The sequence below is a fragment of the Lichenostomus cassidix genome, chromosome 20 (assembly GCF_008360975.1).
Source record: "Lichenostomus cassidix isolate B80296 chromosome 20, HeHo_3.0, whole genome shotgun sequence".
Classification (NCBI taxonomy): Eukaryota; Metazoa; Chordata; class Aves; order Passeriformes; family Meliphagidae; genus Lichenostomus; species Lichenostomus cassidix.
In genome coordinates, this window is record NC_139500.1 from 10,570,705 (window position 1) to 10,591,067 (window position 20,363).

The 20,363-nt window shown below is 44.0% G+C and overlaps 1 protein-coding gene across 3 annotated transcripts in view; it reads left to right on the forward strand.

Moving 5' to 3' along the window:
* The window catches only part of ARHGAP40 (Rho GTPase activating protein 40), a 37,081-nt gene extending 16,990 nt beyond the window's left edge, over positions 1-20,091 (forward strand). For 2 of the 3 annotated variants that reach the window (XM_085079670.1, XM_085079672.1), the window contains exons 2-15: positions 5,138-5,340; positions 9,865-10,085; positions 10,630-10,705; positions 11,488-11,639; positions 12,231-12,396; positions 12,741-12,832; positions 12,951-13,028; positions 13,286-13,445; positions 14,077-14,159; positions 14,897-15,103; positions 15,368-15,508; positions 16,384-16,544; positions 17,128-17,183; positions 17,536-20,091. In XM_085079670.1, the coding sequence (XP_084935796.1) occupies positions 5,138-5,340; positions 9,865-10,085; positions 10,630-10,705; positions 11,488-11,639; positions 12,231-12,396; positions 12,741-12,832; positions 12,951-13,028; positions 13,286-13,445; positions 14,077-14,159; positions 14,897-15,103; positions 15,368-15,508; positions 16,384-16,544; positions 17,128-17,183; positions 17,536-17,642 (1,903 nt within the window). In that variant the 3' untranslated portion in view covers positions 17,643-20,091. The remainder of the gene's footprint in view (positions 1-5,137; positions 5,341-9,864; positions 10,086-10,629; positions 10,706-11,487; positions 11,640-12,230; positions 12,397-12,740; positions 12,833-12,950; positions 13,029-13,285; positions 13,446-14,076; positions 14,160-14,896; positions 15,104-15,367; positions 15,509-16,383; positions 16,545-17,127; positions 17,184-17,535) is intronic. The other variant, XM_085079671.1, reaches the window with a different exon arrangement.
* Positions 20,092-20,363: the final 272 nt, after the last annotated feature.

The following is a 20,363-nucleotide window of genomic DNA, read 5'->3' on the forward strand; positions in this document are numbered from 1 at the left end:
GGAATCTGAACCAGCCATGTGCTTTCCATTTTCTCCTAAGAGTGAGCTTTAGTAGTTCTTTTCTGTGTACTGGTGTGGGGAGAAGGGAAGAATTGCTAGTGGTGTTTGTGCACAAAATTTGGGTGATTGGAAGGGTAAGTAATCCAGGATTGAATGACTTGCTGTAGGACTTTCTACTGGTCCACACCTTTGGTAGAAAACTTGTGGAATTTTTGCTCATGAGGCATCTCCTGCATAACTTTTCTTTCTGTGCTGGGAAGAGAGTTTTGTGTAGTTCTGTGTGTCTGAATGCAGTAGCTGATCATGTTGATTTCATGTAAAGTTTTGATAATGAGTAGATTGACTACTTCCATGCAGGAACCTGTTCTTATATTTGCGTTGATAACTTTGAAAGACAGAGGATTAACCCTCCATTAAGCATAATATCTATAGCTATATCTATGTAAAAAACCCAAAAAAACCCTTTATATAAATATATATAAACTGTATATATATATGTGTGTGTGTGTGCCTTAGTGCTTCAGGATTTTCTCAGTTTTTCAAGTACTGTCTGTTATTTCTGGATGCCTTTATCCCACTACATGATTTTACACAAGAAAATATATGAATTGTGATGGGCTGATGTTTTGGTGATTCTTTCTCTTCAGATTTAACTATACATTTCATCGTTTAGGTTTAAATGGCTTGCTAAGGGTAAAGACCCAGAAGCAATTCGAGAAGAGCTTTTTTCCTGCATGGAAATTTTATGTAGTTTCTTTTAACTTTGTGCTTTTGCACTCATCAGTTGTTTTTGAAGTTGGAGTAAATTGAAAGCAGATAAGATGTGTGTGGTGTGACATTAATGTAGTTTTGTTCTCTAAGTGTCTTTATCTGTCCAAGTACTTCAACCAGCTGATAGACTAATCTCTTTTTTTTTTTTTTTTTTTTTTCCTTTCAAGATGCTTGTGTTTCATGCTCACGGTCTGGATTGTTATGAATGATGCTGTGACTTGGTTTGCTGCTCCAAACTTGCTCTTGAGGTTCATTCAGACTTTCCGTCTGTCTCTTTGTTGCCTCTGTCCCTTTGTGCTCACTCCAGATCTTTGGAAATGTCTTTAAAGACTGCTTGTGGGGCAGGACTGCCTTGTCTGCCTGAATTCTTCTGTTCTTCTTGCCTTTTTCTCATCTTAGTTTTTCTGGAAGCAGTCTTAAAGGAATTCCATTTTCTTGGCTTGCACTTGTTGCCTCCTGGTTTGTTTGAAATGCTTGAGAAGGAACCTTTTTATTTATTCATCTGCTGGAGAGGTATTTCAATGAGGGAGGGATGTTGAGCAAGCAGGAAAGTAGCCCAGGCAGCTCCAGCTCCTGTGAGAATCTCTCTCGTGGGAGTGATTCAAGCCTGGAGTGAACATAGCAACACTGTTTATTGTATTTTGGTATTCAAGAGGGTGAAGAATTACACGAGCGTTTGCAATATATTTGCAGTGTGTTGACAGTATCTAAGAACAGATCAAAAACGACTCTGAGATTGCCTTTTCCAGCCAGGATCAGTGAGCCCCCATCATCCAGCCAGGCATGCAGGGCTTCCAGGGATCCACACAGAGGGGACACAGAGAAGAAATAATAAGAAAAGTAACTGTATAAGGTCCGTGCCAGTCTCATTTCTCATGGCTGTGTTATTACACTGTGAAGTCAGGCTCAGACTGAAGGTGTCAGGTGAATCTGGAGCCTCACTAAAACTGGCTGTGCTCTTAAACAAGGCTGGGTTGAGATGCTTGCTCTTTCCCCAGAGCCCTTCCTTTATGGTTGTCCTTAACAAGATCTTTCTGCCAGTCTCCTTTTCGTCGGGTTAATTTTTAAAGCTTCACAATCTGATGCTTTTTGTCACGTTGTCAGTGCAGTGAAGTTGATTATTCCACCTACTCTTTGCCCAGTTGCACTGAGCCATTAACATTTTAAGCCAACAATCTCAGCTTTCAATCTCAACTGTTGCTACGCTGACACGTCACAGGCTGCCCTCCACTTGACTCGGGAATGCAATGAGGAAGAACAATCTTTTAGGTGCACTGAATCTAAAATTAGCCTTCCACCTGGGCAGCTGGATCTGCAAAGCCCTGAGTTCAAGAAAAAAATTAGAAACTTGGACCAGAAAATAAAATGTTTTCTAAATGTTAAGGCCTGATTTTTATGTTGTCCTCTGAGACAGGAGGAACAGCTCTAGTTTAGCACTTGCAGAGCTGGGTTTTGTGTCCTGCTGCTGCTCTGTAGAGCTGCTGTGTGACATCAGCACCCTGCAACTCAGAGAAATCAGGGCTAGTGCATCAGTAAATGGCCAGTTGAGGGGAAAAAAGCTGGGATAGCTTTAGTTAGACACACAACTAGTTCAAATATGGCTTTCCTAGAGCAGGTTTATAGTGTGACTGGTGGGCTTTTGGTGCAAGCAGTGTGAGAACATCTGTATTTCCAGCTGTGGAAGGCAGCAAAGTGACTGTGGGTGGTGTGGAAGCACGAGTCAGAGTGAGATGGCTGCAGCACTTGCCTGCTGTCTGGCAAAACTGCCCTTGCACCAGAGCTCTGTGCAAGAGTCTTGATGTGGACTGAAGGTAGATAAAATCAGCACTGGCAAAGCCATGGCCTGGAACCTGGGCTGAGAGGATATTGTGACCCCTGCCAGGTGTGCACCAAGAATATGCCCTAATGCTTTTCTTAAATAATACTCCTCTTGGAGAAATATCTCCTACACTGAAACTGGCATTCAGAGCCTGGTATCTGCGTAAGTCATGCTGAAGATCTAAGTCGAGAGCCACCCTTTGGAAAGAGCTGAAGATTTTATTTATGTTGGCTTAAAATTGTGTTGTTTTTTCCAGACAGGCATGGGGAAGAGATTGTCACAGAGCACATTTGCTGGGTGCAAGCTGCTGGTCAGGTCTGGGACAGGTTCTGCTGGAGCTGCAAACCTAAATTCTCTCTTGGTGTTGATCCGTGGAGATTTCTGGGGTGTTATGTGAGCCAGCTCTAAATCCAGCTGAGCACAGAGGAAAGGTGCATTTCAGAGCTGCTTTAATTTATATAACCTGGATCCCACAGGAGTATAGGACAGTAATTAAGGGCAAGAAGAGCTGTTTTGTGCCTGCTGAAAGCCTGTAGTAGAGCAATTAGGAGAGCTTGTAAGATTGTTCTTCAATGCAAGTTTGTCTGTCAGTGTTCCTGGTATGGCCAAAACCAACTCACTCAAAATAATCTGAATACTTCCTTCCTCTTGGATTTGTGTTGCAAATGATGAGTTCTGTTGCCTCGTTCATAACAGAATCCTACTGAGATATCATGCCATGGTATTGAACAGTCTTTTTTTGATGCTAGCAAGGGGTCTTTGTTTAAATCTAATCTTATGAGGTGGCTGTCAGCAAATGGGAGAAAATGGAGAGGAGTACTAAAGACGAAGAGTTCATGTGAGTGATGCAATCTAAATTTTTAACTCTTCATGGGTAAAGATAGAAGTAAAAAGTTGAAAAGAGAGGTAATAATTTGGGATGGTAGCTGCAATGGAACTGAGAGAGTTGGACACGAACTGTACAGGTAAAAAAAAAAATCTTTGATTATTTAAGTGTTCCACCAGGCTATAAATCATCATCTTAACTATTATTTGCAGATATGCAAACTGATATGCAGAAATAGGAAAATGAGGATGGGACTGAACAAGCAGATCACCTCTGTCCTTGCCTTCTGGGTGGCAGAATAGCTCAATTCAGTCTTTCGCTTTTGTGCTTCTATAAAACAAACAAACAAACCACCTTTTTTATTCTTGTTCTCAACACTGGTTGTCTCCAGATGTTCTTGGAATGATGGTTATTGCTTCAGTCCTGGCCTCCAGAGGAGAGGGGCTGGCTGTGTGTGTTAGGGTAAGGTGTGAGTGTGATGTGCATGCACGTGTGTAAATACAGGTGCAGAATGGCCAACCACATGTGTCTCTTCATTGTCACATCTCCAGATTTAGCCCTTTATGGCTTGAAATGCTTCTCATAACTGTAGCAAGTTAGTGCCAGAACTGCTAATAATGACTCTCCGGAATGAAAGGGGCTAAAACTTTCCAGATATTTTGCCATCTATAACTTTTGGCTCCTAGAGCTAGGAGGCTAAATTGTATTTTGTGGGTGTTTTGTTGTCATGGTTTTCAAGGTGTAAGACTTAGACTTGATATTTTTTTTCTTTTTTAATGAAACTAGAAAGGAATTTTGGCCTGTGTTTGGCAGTGGTGGCTGTTCATGGGTGTTTCTTGAACCACCCACAGTTAGAGTAATATTCCATCTCTTTAATTTTGTATTCATAAGTGGAACCATTGAGGTGCTCTCACAAGTATGTTCCACTCATCCCATTTTTTTGGTAAGTCTTTGAAAAAGATGTACAGCAGGGTTTAAATGGCTTGGAACTCTTTGAAGACAATTATAACTCATTTGAGGAGAGTTTTATCCTACTTTATGGAGTGATGAGAACCTCACAGCACAGGGGTTGAAAGCTGAGCAAGGCCAGTCTGGGACTTTGGCCGTGCATGAGTGAATCAGCAGGGTGGTAAGAAACCTCCATATGCTTGGGTTTCCCAGGACACCTCGTGTTTCACAGCTGAAAAATCTGGTCTGGGCAGGGAAAGGGGCCCTCAGCCCTGTGAGTTGTTTGTTGCATGAGCTGAAGCACAGGAGAAGGAGCTGTGCTGGTTTTTGCACAGGGAGCACAAACCTACTGGGTTGGGGTTGCTGTGCTGGCAGCTGCCAGCCTCCTGCCTGTGCCAGACCTTCAGAGCACACGTGCACTGAGCTGGGGACATCCTGGGTGGCTGTGAATGCTCAGGGTGTCTGTGCAAACTTGCAGGGAAACCTTGGAACCAGTGTGGGGCTGTAGGTGGTGTGTTGGAGGTCACTGGAGGGACAGCACTGAAAAGACTCTGTTGATCCTGTGTCCTCTCACATGTTTGGACAGCATTTTTCCCCATTCTCCAGGGGATTTAGTCCCAGCCTTGTCTGTGTTGCTAAACACCAAGCAAAGGAAGTTCAGCACTTGCCTCTGTTTGGCTTTGCTGCAGTCATTAATCAGTGACGGCTGGACGTGAATGCCGTATGTAATACGTGTATCTTAACCTCTCTCTCCTTATCTCTTCCTCTCTCAGCGCCAGGAATTGCCCTTGGAAAATGAACCAGCTTCCTCCGAAGAGTCCTTTGGCATCCTCGGTGTCAGAGAGCACGAATTCCAGGGTAGAGGCTTTGGACAACTTGTCAATGGACAGTTTTTGGCTGGAAGTAGAGAACATTAAACAGAGCGCTGAAGCTGAGCAGGAGGAATGCAGCCTTGCAGATGTCAAAACACAGGAGGGTAGGTTGCCAAAAATGTTGGGAGTGAGGAGAGGAATGTGAACGTCTGAAACAGAAGATTTACTTATGCACCTGAATGATTCAGAAGCCTGTTGGAGTATGGTTAGAGTATTATCAGTCAATCAGAGATAGAGATACTATTTTAATTGGGTGGTGGATAATGCCCTGCAGAAGGGGAGGGCTGGTCTGGCCTGGTTTCGGCTTCTGAAGCAAAGCTGACTCCAAAGGTCACTCACAGGAGCATGTCCAAGGCTCCAGGCTTTTCAAGCAGCCCTACTCAGTGTGGAGCTCTCACTCTCAGCCAGGTGGTGTGTAGTGAACACCCTGTGAGAGCAGGGGCTGTTAATAAGTTTGGGAAGCCTTGTTTGCTACGTGGTTCTGAGATTCATCATGGTGGCTTTTATGGGAGCTGCTTCAGTGGAAAGCAGACTGCTCCCTCTCTAATTCACTGTTGTACAAACCACAATAAACATCCAGAAAGCCTTGAGTCCACCCACACAGGGTTTTTCCTGCACATCTTTTTTTTTCTTTCTTTGGAAGAAATACACATGGGGTGTTTCTGATACACTCTCTGTAGCGCTGAGGTTATCCAGTGTTTTGGGATGCCTGGAACCTGGGCCAATTATTTCAAAACTTTTGGAATTCATTTCCCTTCTACCAAATCAAAGAATCACAGAATGGCTTGGTTTGGAAAGAGCCCTAAAACTCATCCATTTCTAACCCCTGCCATGGCTGGGACACCTTCCACTATCCCAGGTTGCTCCAAGCCCTGTCCAACCTGGCTTTGGACACTGCCAGGGATGGAGCAGCCACAGCTTCTCTGAGCACCCTGTGCCAGGGCCTGCCCACCCTCACAGGGAAGGATTTCTTCCTAGTATCTAACCTAAATTTCCCCTCTTCCAGTGTGAATCCATTACCCCTTGTCCTGTTGCTCCAGTTCCTGATAAGCAGCCCCTTTTGGCATGGGAAGTACAACATCTTGGGCTGTTGGGGGGTGATAAGTGGCAATAAACACCCAGTGACCCCACAGATGGGGATCACACCTCTCCTGGCTCCATTTTGAAGAACACGAGGTAGTTTGCTGTACCTCCCCATCGTACAGGTTTGCAGCCTGTCCTGCTGCTGTGCTGCTGATATTGAGAATGATCTGTCCTTGGGAAATGTTTGTGTGACAGTCCTGGTGTGCTGCTGTGCTTAGGGAGGGTCAGCAGCTCTCCTGGGCACCGTGGAAGGCAGGGTGGGAAGATCATCATCATCATCCCTGTCTGCCATAATCAGAAAGACATGGTAAGCATGGTAAACATGAAGGGCTGCTGTTAATGTCCCTGTATAAAGGACGTGAGTTTGATTTTTAGAACTGGAAGAGATGCAAAGTGACTCAGAAAACAAGTGCACCAGGAAGGAGACTTTAGAAAAGAGACCATGCCATGAGATGAAAGGCTGTCTGGGATATCCTAAAGACTGATATGCTGGAGGTGATTTGATTACTGTGTGTAAGCTGGGACACCAGGAAAAGTGTCTTTTAATGCTGTAGATTAATCTAGCAGGCAGGAGCTGAGTACTTAATTGGTCATTGAAACCAGACAGACTTGAAATGATGCTCCAAGTAGCAAAGCCTTCCCAGCAGGCTGGGGAAGGAGGTGGGACAGGCTTGGGCTCCTGGTGCTTTCTCTGGAGGAGCTTAGGCAAATAAACCTTGTGCTGGGAGTGTTGGTGGCACGGGGGAGCTTTGGATGGTGTGCAGGGTTTGGCTTTGACACCTCTGCATCAGGGCAACAGCTCTCAGCTCTGTCTGGAGGCAGCCTGGGAGATGGCTGGAGATAACCACAGCACAGGGACAGCAGGGAGGCTGTGTGGAGATAAAGCATTGCAAAAATGCTGAGCCACTTGGGAGCACTGGGCTCCTGTGCAAGCCTTGGGTGAGGGTTGTGCCCTGGGAAGCTGCTTGTGACCTGCTGGCAGTGTGAACTGCAGACCTGGGGCAGCTGAGAGATCCTGGTGGTGCTCGTGGCCTTGTTAATAGCTGGTGGGAGCAGGAAGGAGCTTTTTCCTGAAATGCAATGCTGTCCTGTCCTTGCTGTCCTTGCCAGCAGGGGACACAGGCACTCTGCCACTAAAGTACCTGTTTGTGTCCTTACAGCATGTAACCATGGCTGAGGACTGTCTGCAAAGTGTGATCCTGCACCTTCAAAAGCCAGATAGGAAGTCGTGCTTAATGTTTAGTCTAACATCATAGGATGCTGTAGCTGTCTTTTAAATATTTGGGAAGTGAAGACTTTATTATGAATGCTATTTTTGACTACGTTATGTTTCAAGCAAGTTTTTGGAGTTGGTGTTCTTCAGTTTTGCAAAATCATTCCTAATTGTGCCCTCCTGAAATGCTGTTTTTCTGGCCCTCACAAGGCAAATCTCAGCAGCCTTCCCAGCTTAAACCTGCAGCTCAGCTTCTATGGATCTCTCCATTCTGATCTGTTTCCCTGCCATTTTTCCCTTTTCCCCATAAATAACCTATTTTGCTGGTTTCCTTTTGTGTCACTGGCAAACATAAGTGGGCCAAAATAGTAAACAGAGGAATCACAAGCTGGTGCTTTGGCATCAGGTGGGGCAGCAGGCTCACACGGATGTCCGATGGAGAGGCTGCAGTTTGGTATTGTGTATAACATTAGTTTCCTGTTATGACTGGAATTGGCTATTTTCAAAATTTGCAAGCAATACACTTCACTTCCTTTAGTTCCCAAAGGCAAAATAAAGCAGAGGCTTTTTTGTGTGTTGTTCTGCTGTAAAAGCACGGATGTAGGAGCAGGAGGTGTTTGGTGAGGAGCTGTGAGTGGGACCAGCACTGGCTGTGCCCAGGGGATGCTGTTACCTGTTAACTTCTGCAAACCAGACATGGGAAAAGACCAAAACTTGAGACCATGTAGGAAAAACAGACTATTTTCTAGAAGATTCATTTAGGGAAATATTTGACCTCAAGTTCAGCTCTATTTGTTGTGTGATGATGAAAAAAGTTGTTTCATTATGACACCTAAACTCACAAACACTGTGCTCTGAAGACTGAATTTTAGCTGTGTCACGATACGTGTTTGCAAGCTCCATGAACACAGAGGTTTCTCCAGAAAAATTAAATTGTTTTATCTCTCAAGGAGAGCTGCATGGCTGCTTTTTATTGAGGCAGCAATAACAAAACTTGGCCTGAGCAGCTGTGATAACTGAGGAGGTAGAAGTTTGCATAGGACAGGAAGGAGCTGCTCTGTGCCAATCAGTCCAGTTGTGATTTTCCTTTTTCCCAATATAACCTTTGGCAGGGCAGCACTGGAGCTGCCTGCAGTGAATTAATGTTGTAGATGGAATTGAAAAGATAAAGGCTCTGTGGTGTTTGCTGTGTTAAAGTTGAAGTCACCTGTTAAATTGTTTCTTTCATCTTTGAATTTCAAGTAGCTGCCTTGCTCAGGGCACTTTCTCACTTGCACTTCCTTATGAGTGTATCCCATAAGAAAAGAATTGTCTTCTGTGTTTGAAGTGCAACTTTATATACATTGAAGAATGAAGTGGAATTGAGCTTGTTTGAGTAATTCTGCTTTACTCTCTCCAGGCTTCTTCCACTTCCTTCTGGAGCTGCAATGGTCTTTAATTTTAGTGATACTTTGAATAGGCCCAGACATAAAAGGAATGCACAGAGTAAAAATAACGTTTTTGCTTTAGTTGAGTGTATGGATACCAATCCACTTAAAAATTTAAAGTATAGGGATGATGCAAACAAATAGTTCAGCAAATATATTAGGTAAAATACATTTGGAACATACCAGATCAAGATCTGGATGTTTAGAAGAAAAAATGTTCATACCTAGGCATGCATATAGATAAATAAAAAGTAAAAGAAGCAATCAAGTAATGTGTAAAAGTACAAAAGCCAAATCTGCAGTGTTGTGTTCTGTAGCTTCTCACAGACCTTCTGTCCATTCCCAAAGCTGTTGAAAGATCAGGTGGGATCCAGGGAAGCACTGCCATTCCTTCTGGGGTGGCTGTGGGCTGCTGCCAGATCTCCCCTTTGCACAGGCAGTCCAGGGAAAGGCAGATTTTTCCAGTCTACCAGACTTTCCTTCCATATCCTGTCACAACCCTTGTCCAAATACCATCCAGAGTCACACTTGTGCCCTCTTCTGCCCAGCTTCTCTGGGAGCCTGTGTTCCTGGCAATATCTCTACCTGCACAGCTTTTTCTTCTCCTTTTTCCTCACCTGAGCTGAGCAGTAAGATCAGTATGGGCAGCTACACCTGCCCAAAGCACTGTGTGTCCTCTGTGTCATCCTGACACCCAGCTGGGCTCTTGGGAATAGGGCTGAGATTTTGAGAACAGCCATGGCTTCCTAGCAAACTGCAGCTCCTTCCCCATCAATGGGACTGGTGTCCCATTGCCACCCCACAAAGGGAATGGCTCAGGCTCCTGTTTTTGTGCCTCTGAAGCATTGCAAGCACCCAAATTTCTGCTCTCTGCTCACTCTGCCTTCTCCCACCCTCCTTGGCAGAGGGAGAAGCCGAGGCCGAGTGGCTGCAGGACGCAGGGCTGGCTGACCTCCTGGGAGACCCAGGCTCGGACAAGGACAACCTGGTGCTGCTGTCCACGCTGACCAGGACACAGGCAGCAGCCGTGCAGCGCCGGCTGGACACCTACTCGCGCTCCCGCCGCAGGAAGAACAAGCACCCCGTGCGCGACGTCCGCGACATCTTCGGAGTGGCCAGCTCGGAGGTTTGTTGGCTTTACTGGGATCTCCTCAAGGAGCTTCTTGCCTTATGGGATCTGGCTTGGCTTTCTGGGTCTAGGGCTGCTGTTGTGGCTTTGTCTCTTGAGCTCAAAGGAGGTTGAGAGTGGAGAAATCCTGGCTGAAATATTGGGAAGTTATTGCAGAACTACAGATCCACAGCCTTCCTAGGCTGGAATAACATTCCTGCCTGGAATGTTGCTGTGCAGTGCCTGCAGCACGGCAGCCTGGGGGAGCTCTGGCATCTTTTGGAGCCCTCTTGTGTTGTCTTTGCTCCAGTGACATGTTAAATCACCACTAACCAAAACCAGAAATCACCACTCCCAAATTCAGTTCTGATAAGCTGACCTTGTACAGATGGAAATTCTGGGGAAAGACTAGCACTGCCCTTTTGGAAGGTTTGGTTGGTTTGTTTAGATTTTTGTTTTTAATTTTCTTGCTAGAGAATTAATAACCATTGGCTTTTCAGCTGTTTTCCTGCAGTTCTGCTCTTTTGGTTGTGCCTAAAACAACTTCCTTCCTATTTTTCAGGAGAAAGTAGCAGAGAAAGAGGAGCCCAGCCCAGATCCATTGTGGCACAATCTACGGACTTCAAATACCCAGAGAAGTAAGGAGGAAGTTTTTAAATGCAGAGTAGGACTGGATGGGGAGTAGGATCTGAAATAGGGCTGGAACTAGAAGGAAAGCCACATACACACATATATATAAGTATGTACAAGTTCTGAAACGTTGACCTTGTTTGTGTTGAGCTTTGGGGGGTTTTACATGGTTATTCACACCTCTGGATTAATAAACTTTTCCAGGCTCTAGTGTTAGAATTGCTCAAACTAATAATTGTAACTTTTTGATAAAGCAATTGGAAGATGAAAGTAAAATCTGTCTAGTAAAGATCATACGGTAAAATCTTATGAATGGCCATGTGCAGTTGTGTAAAGAGAAGTTTAGCCACAGGTGTAGCCTTTAATTTAAGGCTGTTGTGTCTTACCAGTGATCTGGTGACTGTAGCCATCATGACTTCATGCTAATCACAGAATCATTAAATTTGGGAAAGATTTCTAAAATCATCAAGTCCAGCCACTAACCCAGCCACCACTGCGTTCACTACTAAACCCTGTCCCCAGGTGCCACAGCTGTATTTTTGAACACTTCCAGGGATGGTGATTCCACCAGTTCCCTTGGCAGCCTGTTCCAATGCCTGGCCACCCATCCTCTGAAGAATCTCACCCTATTGATCAGTCTGTGCCATGGGGAAACAATTTTCATGTGTTACTGCAGGATTTTCTAAAAACAATGGTACCAAATCTATCTCAAACTGCTTTTTTAGCACATTTACTTTCTTAGCTCCCTCCTCCTGGCTTGCAAAAATTCAAGACCATTTCTCCTCTGCAGCAGAAACCCAGGAGTATTCCTGCACAGTTAGGAATCCTGGAAAGGAGGAGGTGTTCAACATGGATGTTGCCTACTCAGAGCAAGCAGCTGTCCTGCTCAAGGGATCATTCCTGTCTGAATCCAGGAAGTTAAAGGATGGAAATGCCCTAACTGTAAGCACTGAAGGAATTTCTCTTGTTAGAACTTATTAGTTTCTTCTTATCAAGAGGGCCCAAGACATTTTGATGCTATGATCAGCTCTTGGAAACATCCTCTCCAGTCAGTGCTGTGATGGGTTTGTGTTAGGCAGGTGTTTTTGGGAAGGTAATGCTGTTGTTTTTTCAGCATTGGGCAAGGATAGACATTGTGTAGTGGAGGGTCAAAAGAAGTAAGGTTTATGTAGGAAACTAGCTATTTTAATATAGATTTTGGTCGTTTCCACTGAAAAATTCTTAACCACTGGTCTTTCTTATTCTCAGTTGTGACAGTTTTCTTCTCCACAATTGTAGTGGAAACCTTGCAATGGTCAAATAGTTTAGATTGGGTATCAGGCTGTCTTTAACTTAGATAAACTGGGATCTTCAGTTTGATTATTGAAAAGGGAAAATATTTATTAAACTGGTGGTTGAGTAGGAGTAGTTTGGGGCATATGAAGATGGAAGAACAGATGTCTGGTTATGATAAAAAATGTCACATACAGCAAAAGTTGCTCACTACTGGGATTAGATAACTTGAGCTGAACCTCTTGCATGTGTTTCCCTTAGAGATTTAAGATTCCTAAAGGCAGACTAGGAGTGACCAGGATTGGAGATCTGTCAACTCAGGACATGAAGAAGATCCCCACACTGGCCCTGATTGAACTAACAGCTCTCTGTGATATCCTGGGCTTTGAGCTGAAGAGAAACAAAGCAGCAAAACTGAAAACAACAGGTTAGTTGTATTTTTTTTCTGCTCTTTTCTGTGCTTTATTTTTTTTTACATTCATTTTCTCATAAGTTTGTGTTTCAAATGTTAGAACAGAGGGTCTTTGATAAGAATCCTTGTGACTGACAGGGGTGTTTTCCTTGGTGAGGATATTTCCTGGAAGTCAGTGGATCATGACATCAAGACCCAGAACCACATTCATGTCTGGTTGCACTTGTTCTGTCTAACTATTCCTCTCCTTCTCCAGTATCTGTGCTTATAAAAGTGCCATCTCAGCCTGCAGCAGGGGATAGACCTCTTACCCCTGTTTTAGAGGTGATACAGACTTGGAACTGTTGTTTCTGTTGCAGAGAAAAGACTCTTTGGAGTTCCACTCAACACCCTGCTGGAAAATGACCAAAAGCTGCTCCCCAACACCAAGGTCCCTCTGCTGCTCCAGGCAGTAAGTTCTCTGCTGCTTTCATTCACACCTCTGAGCCTCAGAGTCAGGAGGCTGTGATAAGGATGGGCTGACTGCTCATCCTCTGTGCCTGAGAGCTTTTTGTTTCCCCATTTAATAGCTGCTGTCCTGCTTGGAGAAGAGAGGACTTGAAACAGAGGGCATCCTGAGAGTTTCTGGGTCCCAGACCAGAATCAAGGTATGAGCTCTTAGCAGTGTTTGAAAGTCTCGGGGTGATCAGGGAACATTTGCTGAAGCAAGTGTTTAAATCACCTGAATTTTCTCATCTCCCTTGCCAGTACAACTGGAAACATCCAATGCTGGGAAATCTGGGATTGTATGCTGAGACTCTCTGCACTCTTTTGACTTGATGTGTTGCCCTCCTAGCGCTCAGCTATAAAATCTATCTTGCATTTGCTTATTAAAAGCATGTGATAAATTCCATCTTTCTCACAGAGCCTGGAACAGAAGCTGGAAAGGGATTTCTACACTGGCCTGTTCCGCTGGGATGAAGTTCACCAGAATGATGTCTCCGGGCTGCTGAAGAGGTTCATCCGAGAGCTGCCAGCCCCACTGCTGACAGCAGAGTACCTGCCTGCCTTTGCTGCTGTTCAGAGTGAGTCCCTGCTCTGCCTGGGCAGCAGAGTTTGCTCTGTGCAAAGCTGCACTGCTCCTGGGCCCTCCTGTCAGCTGTGCTGGGAGCTGAGAGCTGCAGTTGCTTGGTTGAATAAGCCATAGTGCAGCAGCACTGTCCTGGGGGCTTCAGTTCTATGTCATCTGAGGCTGCAAGGTTGCTGCCACCAATTAGAACACAAATTGATCCATAATGACACCCAGAGTGAGCTGGAGCAGCTCAGGACACACAGTCTTGGCTTGTCTGCAAGTACAGTGATGTTTTGCAAGCACCTTTTTTTGGGGTTTGAGCCTCAATAGGTGGTTTGGATGAGTTAATCTGGGTGCACAACTTCTCTGTTCAAAATCTGGGGAATTATGGGTTCTTTTGCTGCCCTTCAAGGGCATCAGAGCTGCTGGTAGACTGGGTACTCTAAAGGAAATGAGCCAGGCTTCTAAAATTTGTGTCCTTTGTCAGGACAGTATGAGCTTGATTTACTTCTGAAACAAGGTCTCAAATTCTAGATGACAAACAATTCAATAAGTAATTGTCATATTCCTTGGGGGATTCCTGTGCTCAAAAAGAAGGGTCAGAAGCCTGAATCCTCTGTCCTGTTGCTGCCCTCCCTCTCTAGATATTCCAGACCTGAAGCAAAGATTGCAAGCTCTGAACCTCCTGATCCTGATTCTGCCAGAGCCCAACAGAAACACTCTAAAGGTAACTGCTTGCTTTGGATTTAGCTGGTAAAGTGTAGAATCACACAGTAATTTAGGCTGGAAAAATCCTTAAAAGCATCGAGTTGAACCATTCCCCCAGCACTGCCAAGGCCACCACTGGGCCATATCCCCAAGTGCCACATCTACATGGCTTTTAAATAGACACCTCTGCCTTTCTGTGCATTATAAGAGCTGTGGTGGTTGTTGCTGCCTTTTTATTTTTGTCCTGAGTAGTTCAGCTCCCAGGTATTAAAGGTAAGGCTGATTTATCACTCTGCACACTTCGTTTAGAGCACTGGAATATATAATCCAGTCAAAGATGATCTGTCATGGCTCTGGTGGAGGTATGAGGTAAAAGAGATAATCCAAGAGGGTTTGTTTTTCTACATCTGGGAATGGTATTGAGGGGATACTGAAGGAAAGGGGGGGTTAATCCTTGGATTATGTAATTTTTACAACTGGACTTCGTAAATTACCACCTGCCAATGAGTAAGAGCTCATCTTCTTCCAACACTGTCTTTCCTGATTCACAAATACTGGCTAAACTTTTCTCAGTGTGGTTATTTGTTGTTATCCTGGTATTTGAAATTGGTCGCTGTATTTCCTGACTGGATAGATAGGGATTTGCACGTGTATATGTAGAAAAAAGTGCTAATTAATGATCTCTCCATCAACTGCCATGCTAGTTTTAGAGCAATACTAATAAAGGATGGCTTAAATCTCTTTCTCTGTCTTCAGGCCCTACTTGAGTTTCTCAGCAAGGTGGTTGCCAGGGAGAACAACAACAAAATGAACCTCTGGAACGTTTCCACAGTCATGGCCCCAAACCTCTTCATGCACAAGGGGCTGCCAAACAAGATCCCAGAGGGAAAGGAGAAGCAGCTGGCCGAGGGGGCAGCTGACGTGGTGCGGATGATGATCCATTACCAGGATCTGCTCTGGACTGTAAGTTCCCCAGGAATTATGTGGAATGGTGCAGCAGTGTCTTGGTCTTGCTAGAATTGGGATAGGGGAAGGAATAGCCTTGGAAATTTCAGAGGAGTTAGACATCTGCAGGCAAACCCTCTGGTTGAATCCCAAGATCACCTCTCCTCAAGGTGCACAAATATTTTTGTCTATTTGAGGAGTTGAAATGATGATCAGGTTCTGAAATTACATCCTCATCTCTGCTTGACTTAATTCCCATTTTCTCCCTTTTTCCCTGCCCAGGTCTCCTCTTTCTTGGTAGCTCAAGTGAGAAAGCTGAACGAGAGCAACAGCAAAAGGTACCAGTTCTGCGACAAGAGAATTAAAAATTTGTTGCGAAAGATTCATGCTGATAAAGACAAGGTGGAAAAGAACCAGGGAGAGGTGAGTCAGGGCTGGGGAAAAACCAAACCCTTTTGTGGAAGTGTCAAATGTTCTCCTGAGAGCTCAGAAAGAAGTAAGGGGTGATACTCTTGAAAGAGTATCCTGTATGAGTTGGAACATTGGGATACTGAGATGATGTCTGCCTAAAACGTGGCTGTTAAGATGGCACATCACTGCTGAAGTCATTTCAGAGAGGGCAGCTGCTGTTTAAGTGATCAAACAAATGAGGCCATGTTTAGAAAACAGCAGTGTTCTAATGGTCTCAGTGTTCTGTGCTGGTGCTGCAGAGGATTTGGGATTGCAAAAATAACTCACTGCAGTTAGTTAACAGACCCTGTGAGTTCTGAGAAGTTACTTCATGGAGAAGCTGATGAAAACAATAGTGACAAAACACTTAAATTCAGCTCTGTGATGGCTTGGTGCTTTCTTTCTTTTGAAACTACCTTTCTGGAATTCACTAGCCCTCAATCCTGATGTCGAAACTCCTTTCTGATTAATTTCAATAAATTTCAGAGAATTCATCCAGACTTGTGCAAAACAGCTTGTCAGAATTTCTTCTGGCAAATCCTGTTTTCATCCGAGCTTGTGTCAGTGCTGTGTTTGAACAGCAGAGAGCACCAGCACACACTGATGGAGAGCACAGGGCTCCTCTCGTGGCCGCAACACTGAAACATTGATTTATTCACAATGCTCACCTTGGTGCTTCCATGAGCTTCCAAACTGTACTGTGTGTGTAAGAAACAAGCCTAAATCCTCTGAACAGCTGTCTGGAGAGGTTTAATTCTTTGCACTTTCCAGCCTATTTTGAAATTTGTTGTTTTGACAGATAGTAGAGTCTCTTTAAGCACTTTTTTCTTTTTGCCTGCCTTGTTCAGCCTTCCAAGATTGTGAAAGTCCATGCATCCCTCCTCCTGAAGGACTCTCTGGAGGTGCACTTGAACAATGCAACCAGGGTTGCTGATGTCTTGAAGCAGTTTCAGAAGAACCTGTGCCAGAATGGCTGGAATATTGTTAACACTGTCAACCTCCTCAAGTGGTAAATGGCTTTTTCTCTGCTTTAGGAAAAAAAAACCTGTGTGTATGTATGTGTGTGTATATATATATATATTTTTACATTTATATACACACATCACCTGTATCATTTGCCTGGAGTAGTAATTCCAACGTGCATATGTTAATGCAGGGATTTCCTAAAATAAACCCTGCAATTCCCTCCTGTGCTCCTGTGGTGAATTGCTGAACTAACCCAAAAAATGAACAGAAGGGTTCCTGCCCCTCTCTGTCACGATTCCTGCAGACTGTATTTAGTAGGTAATGTGGCAGTGCCTCTCCTGGCTCTCCCAGGAGGTGTTTAGACAAGGAGGGTGGAAAGGAAATTGGCTGAATATGGGTCAGCTGGTGGCTTAGCAAGCTTACCTTGTTTTCTTTTCTGCCAGTTTTGGGTGTCCTGCCCTGTGCAGGAGGATCATTAAAGTCTCTGTACCATGGTCTGTGGTTTCCTTGGCCATTGCTGGTCCCCTGAAGCACAAGCAATTCTTTTGGAAGAAACATTACTAACTGCCTAACCTGTCTTTGCAGCAATTTAACTTCAGTGTGTCTTTTGCTTTTTTTTTCTGCAGTAACAACTCCACAGAGTGCACAAACTTGCTCCTCTATGAAGTGGGAGGCAATATTGGTAAGTAAAAATGGTAGCTGAAAATAAGGACTCTGATATTCAGGTTTTTTATGCTTAGCTTCTTTTAGGAGATAGTTAAAAAATTTCTCTGGGCAACCTGTGCCAGTGCCTCACCACCCTCAGAGTGAAGAATTTCTTCTTAATAATATACATCTACCCTTTTGCTTCTCAAAGCCTTTACATCAGATTTGTGGGAATGCTTCTGAATAATATAACATTCAATGTAATATTGAAATGAATGTGAAGAAATCCTAGTTTTTAGGTGGGGGCAAAACTAAACAAAAAATAAAATTTACAACTACAGGACTAAGGATATAAAAAATGTGTTTTTCTGAATGTCTTGTTTTGACAGGTGAACATTGCCTGGACCCAGACACTTACCTCTTGGACTTGTACCACATCAACCCCCATGCTGAGTGGATAATTAAGCAAAACCCATCTTATCCTCGGATGTTCTAAGGAGAACATGAGCCAAACCAAGCATTTGGTTGCAGTTTTTGGAAGGTGTGGAAATAGAGACTTTCCTGTTGTAGTGTCAGAGCAGACACTGCTTGTTTCTTTGAAGGAAAAGCACCTTTATTAACTGCTTCCATGGCAGCTGGCAGTGAGAGCACAGCAACCTCTGTACTGACAGGGGTGTTGGAAACAAGCAGCAATTATCATTGTGTAGCAGAATTTGCAGGGGGAATGACTGTTCCTAAAGAAAATATCTCCCCAAAACAAACCCTGAAGGCAAAACTACAGTGGTTGTGCAGCAAAGATGGAACAGAAGGTAGAAGAGGTCATCCTGAAGATGGTAAAATGCATTTGTTTGCTCTGGATTTACTCTTTCTTTTGGAGGAGAGACAGTCAAGTGCTGCAGTGGTACTAAGGACATCCCTTTGGTGAAGTCCACGGTTGCCTGTTGCACATCACCAGAAGTTGTGAGCTTGGATTTCACTCTTATCTCCTGTTATGTTCTTTGAAGAATGACAAAGGATGTTTCCAAAAACGGCCAGATGGGATGTGACATCAACATCATGTGTTTAAGGGCTGCAGTTAAATATGTATATGCAACACAAGAAAATAACATGCCTTGGAAAAAGGTATGGAAAATAGAGCAGCCTTTCAGATGTGCTGCTGTGTGACAGGAGAGATGCCTGTCCCATGCAGCTCTGCTGTTAAAGCAAACCCAAATTGCCACTGATGAGGGTAAAACATGCATTTGTTTTGATGGACAACCTGGATATCAACAGACAATGGAGGAAATGTCCTGCAGTTTATGTGAAGTTTGTAATCTGACCTGGCCACGTGAGCTGGACTTCTTTGTGGGACATTCTGTGTGAATGTGTTTGTTCAAAAGCCAACAAACCTCCCCTGAGGTGTGAGGTGGCTGAACTGAACTGAGCCCTCACTGCTCTGGCTGCTCATTTCCATCCCACACAGTGCAGAGATGTTGCTGGGGGTTGGATAGGTGAGGTGAGGTGTTAGCAGAAAATTCACACCTCACTGCATCATCATCATCATCATCACCCAGCCCCAGCTCCAGGAGGACTATGACTGTGCAAGAGGAGTGCAGAAGTGTTGTTTTGCTTTGTGGTGATGCAGAAATACCTCACATGACATGAGGGACCCCACTGTGCAGTGTCAGGGGTGGAACACTCAGCCTGTCCAGAAATCCTGACGTCTTTTTCTAAATACCGTTTTTAAACACGGTTGGATATTTATTCATGTGGCAGAAGCAGGGCTGCCCTGCAAGCAGATACTCAAAGTATTTCATTTGCCAAATCCTAGCTGCACTAGTGACAATCTCCAGTATTATTGCTTTTGTTCAATGCATTTGTTTCCATTGCAACCTGAATTTTCCCTCCTGTCCTGTTTTTCTCCCCAGGATGATGTGTAGCTTTCTGTATTCATTATCTCAAACTCCTAGTTTCTGTTGCAAAGCTGCTTCACTCTGTGATTAGTCTGTCTGTGTGGTTAAATCCTCTTGGTGGTTAAGGTCCTTGAGGAACAGGTGAGTTCATATTCTTTCCAGCTTGTTGTGAATACTGTGTGAGTGGTGCTGATATCTTTAAATTATCCATGTATTAGAGAGTCTGTCTATTCTTTTTGGTTGAGATGATGCAGATGCATTGGCTGGTTGGATCACCTTCCCAGATGTCTTCTTAAGAACCTGTAATAGAACCTCCCAACCCTGACCCAAGAATTCTTGAGGTGCCTCTTTTTTAGGGCTTAAATTGTGCCTAAAAGAGCCTGATTCTTTTCCTTGAGAATGAGTGATTTGTGTCTCTGGAAAGATCAAGCTGCTTTAAAATGGGGCATTAAAAACCAAAGGTACCTATTCACTCATCCCTTTTGGAATTCTCTGTGGCAGTGATGGAGTAAAGATGGCAAAGAGCAAATGCCAAGAGATGTGATAGCTTGAGAAACACCCAACTCGTCAAGGGATTGGGGTGAGCTCAAAGATCCTTTGCAAGCTAAATTGCACCCTGTAAATCACACAATGCTGCATTTTTTCCACCCCTCATATATTGGTTTATTAAATATACTGTCCATATGTATTGAGGGGTTAAAACTACATCACTGCTGCTGTCAACTACGAATGAGTGGGGTTTACTGAACACCAAACAATGTGAATGAGTGCTGTGAAAAACAAGGTTAGTGGGAGAGTCTCATGAGACAAATATCGGGTCTCAGATATGAAAAATGTTTTAAAAAAATCAGCTCTTTCCAGATAATGGATTTGCATTTTTAAATTTTTTTTCCTATCTTTGTATCAAAAACTAAGTGTAAATTTTCCAGTCACTGATGTGAAACCCACTTCTGAAGGCTGGCTTTTAATACCTTTTTTTTTTTTTTTTTACAAATTTTTAGTTCTGTATTTAAACTTCATTTATTTGATGAAGCAATAAAAATATTGTAAAAACTCTTGGCTCCATTTTCATTAGTCCTTAAGAACAAGTTAAATGCTCCACATTTGTGGATGCCTGGAGAGGGATGTATCTGGGCTCTGAGTGAGCTGAGCAAGAGTTTTGTGTTACAGCTTCAGGAGAAGCTCCTCTTTGGATGATTCTCTGGGATTGCTGCAAAAGGACAATCCAGGAGGAGGAAGAGGAGGGTGGTGTTTGGTGTAAAAAGCCCAGAGAAAGGAGGATGGGAGCTGAAGGTAAGCACCAACAAATAGTGGCTTGTGAAGGA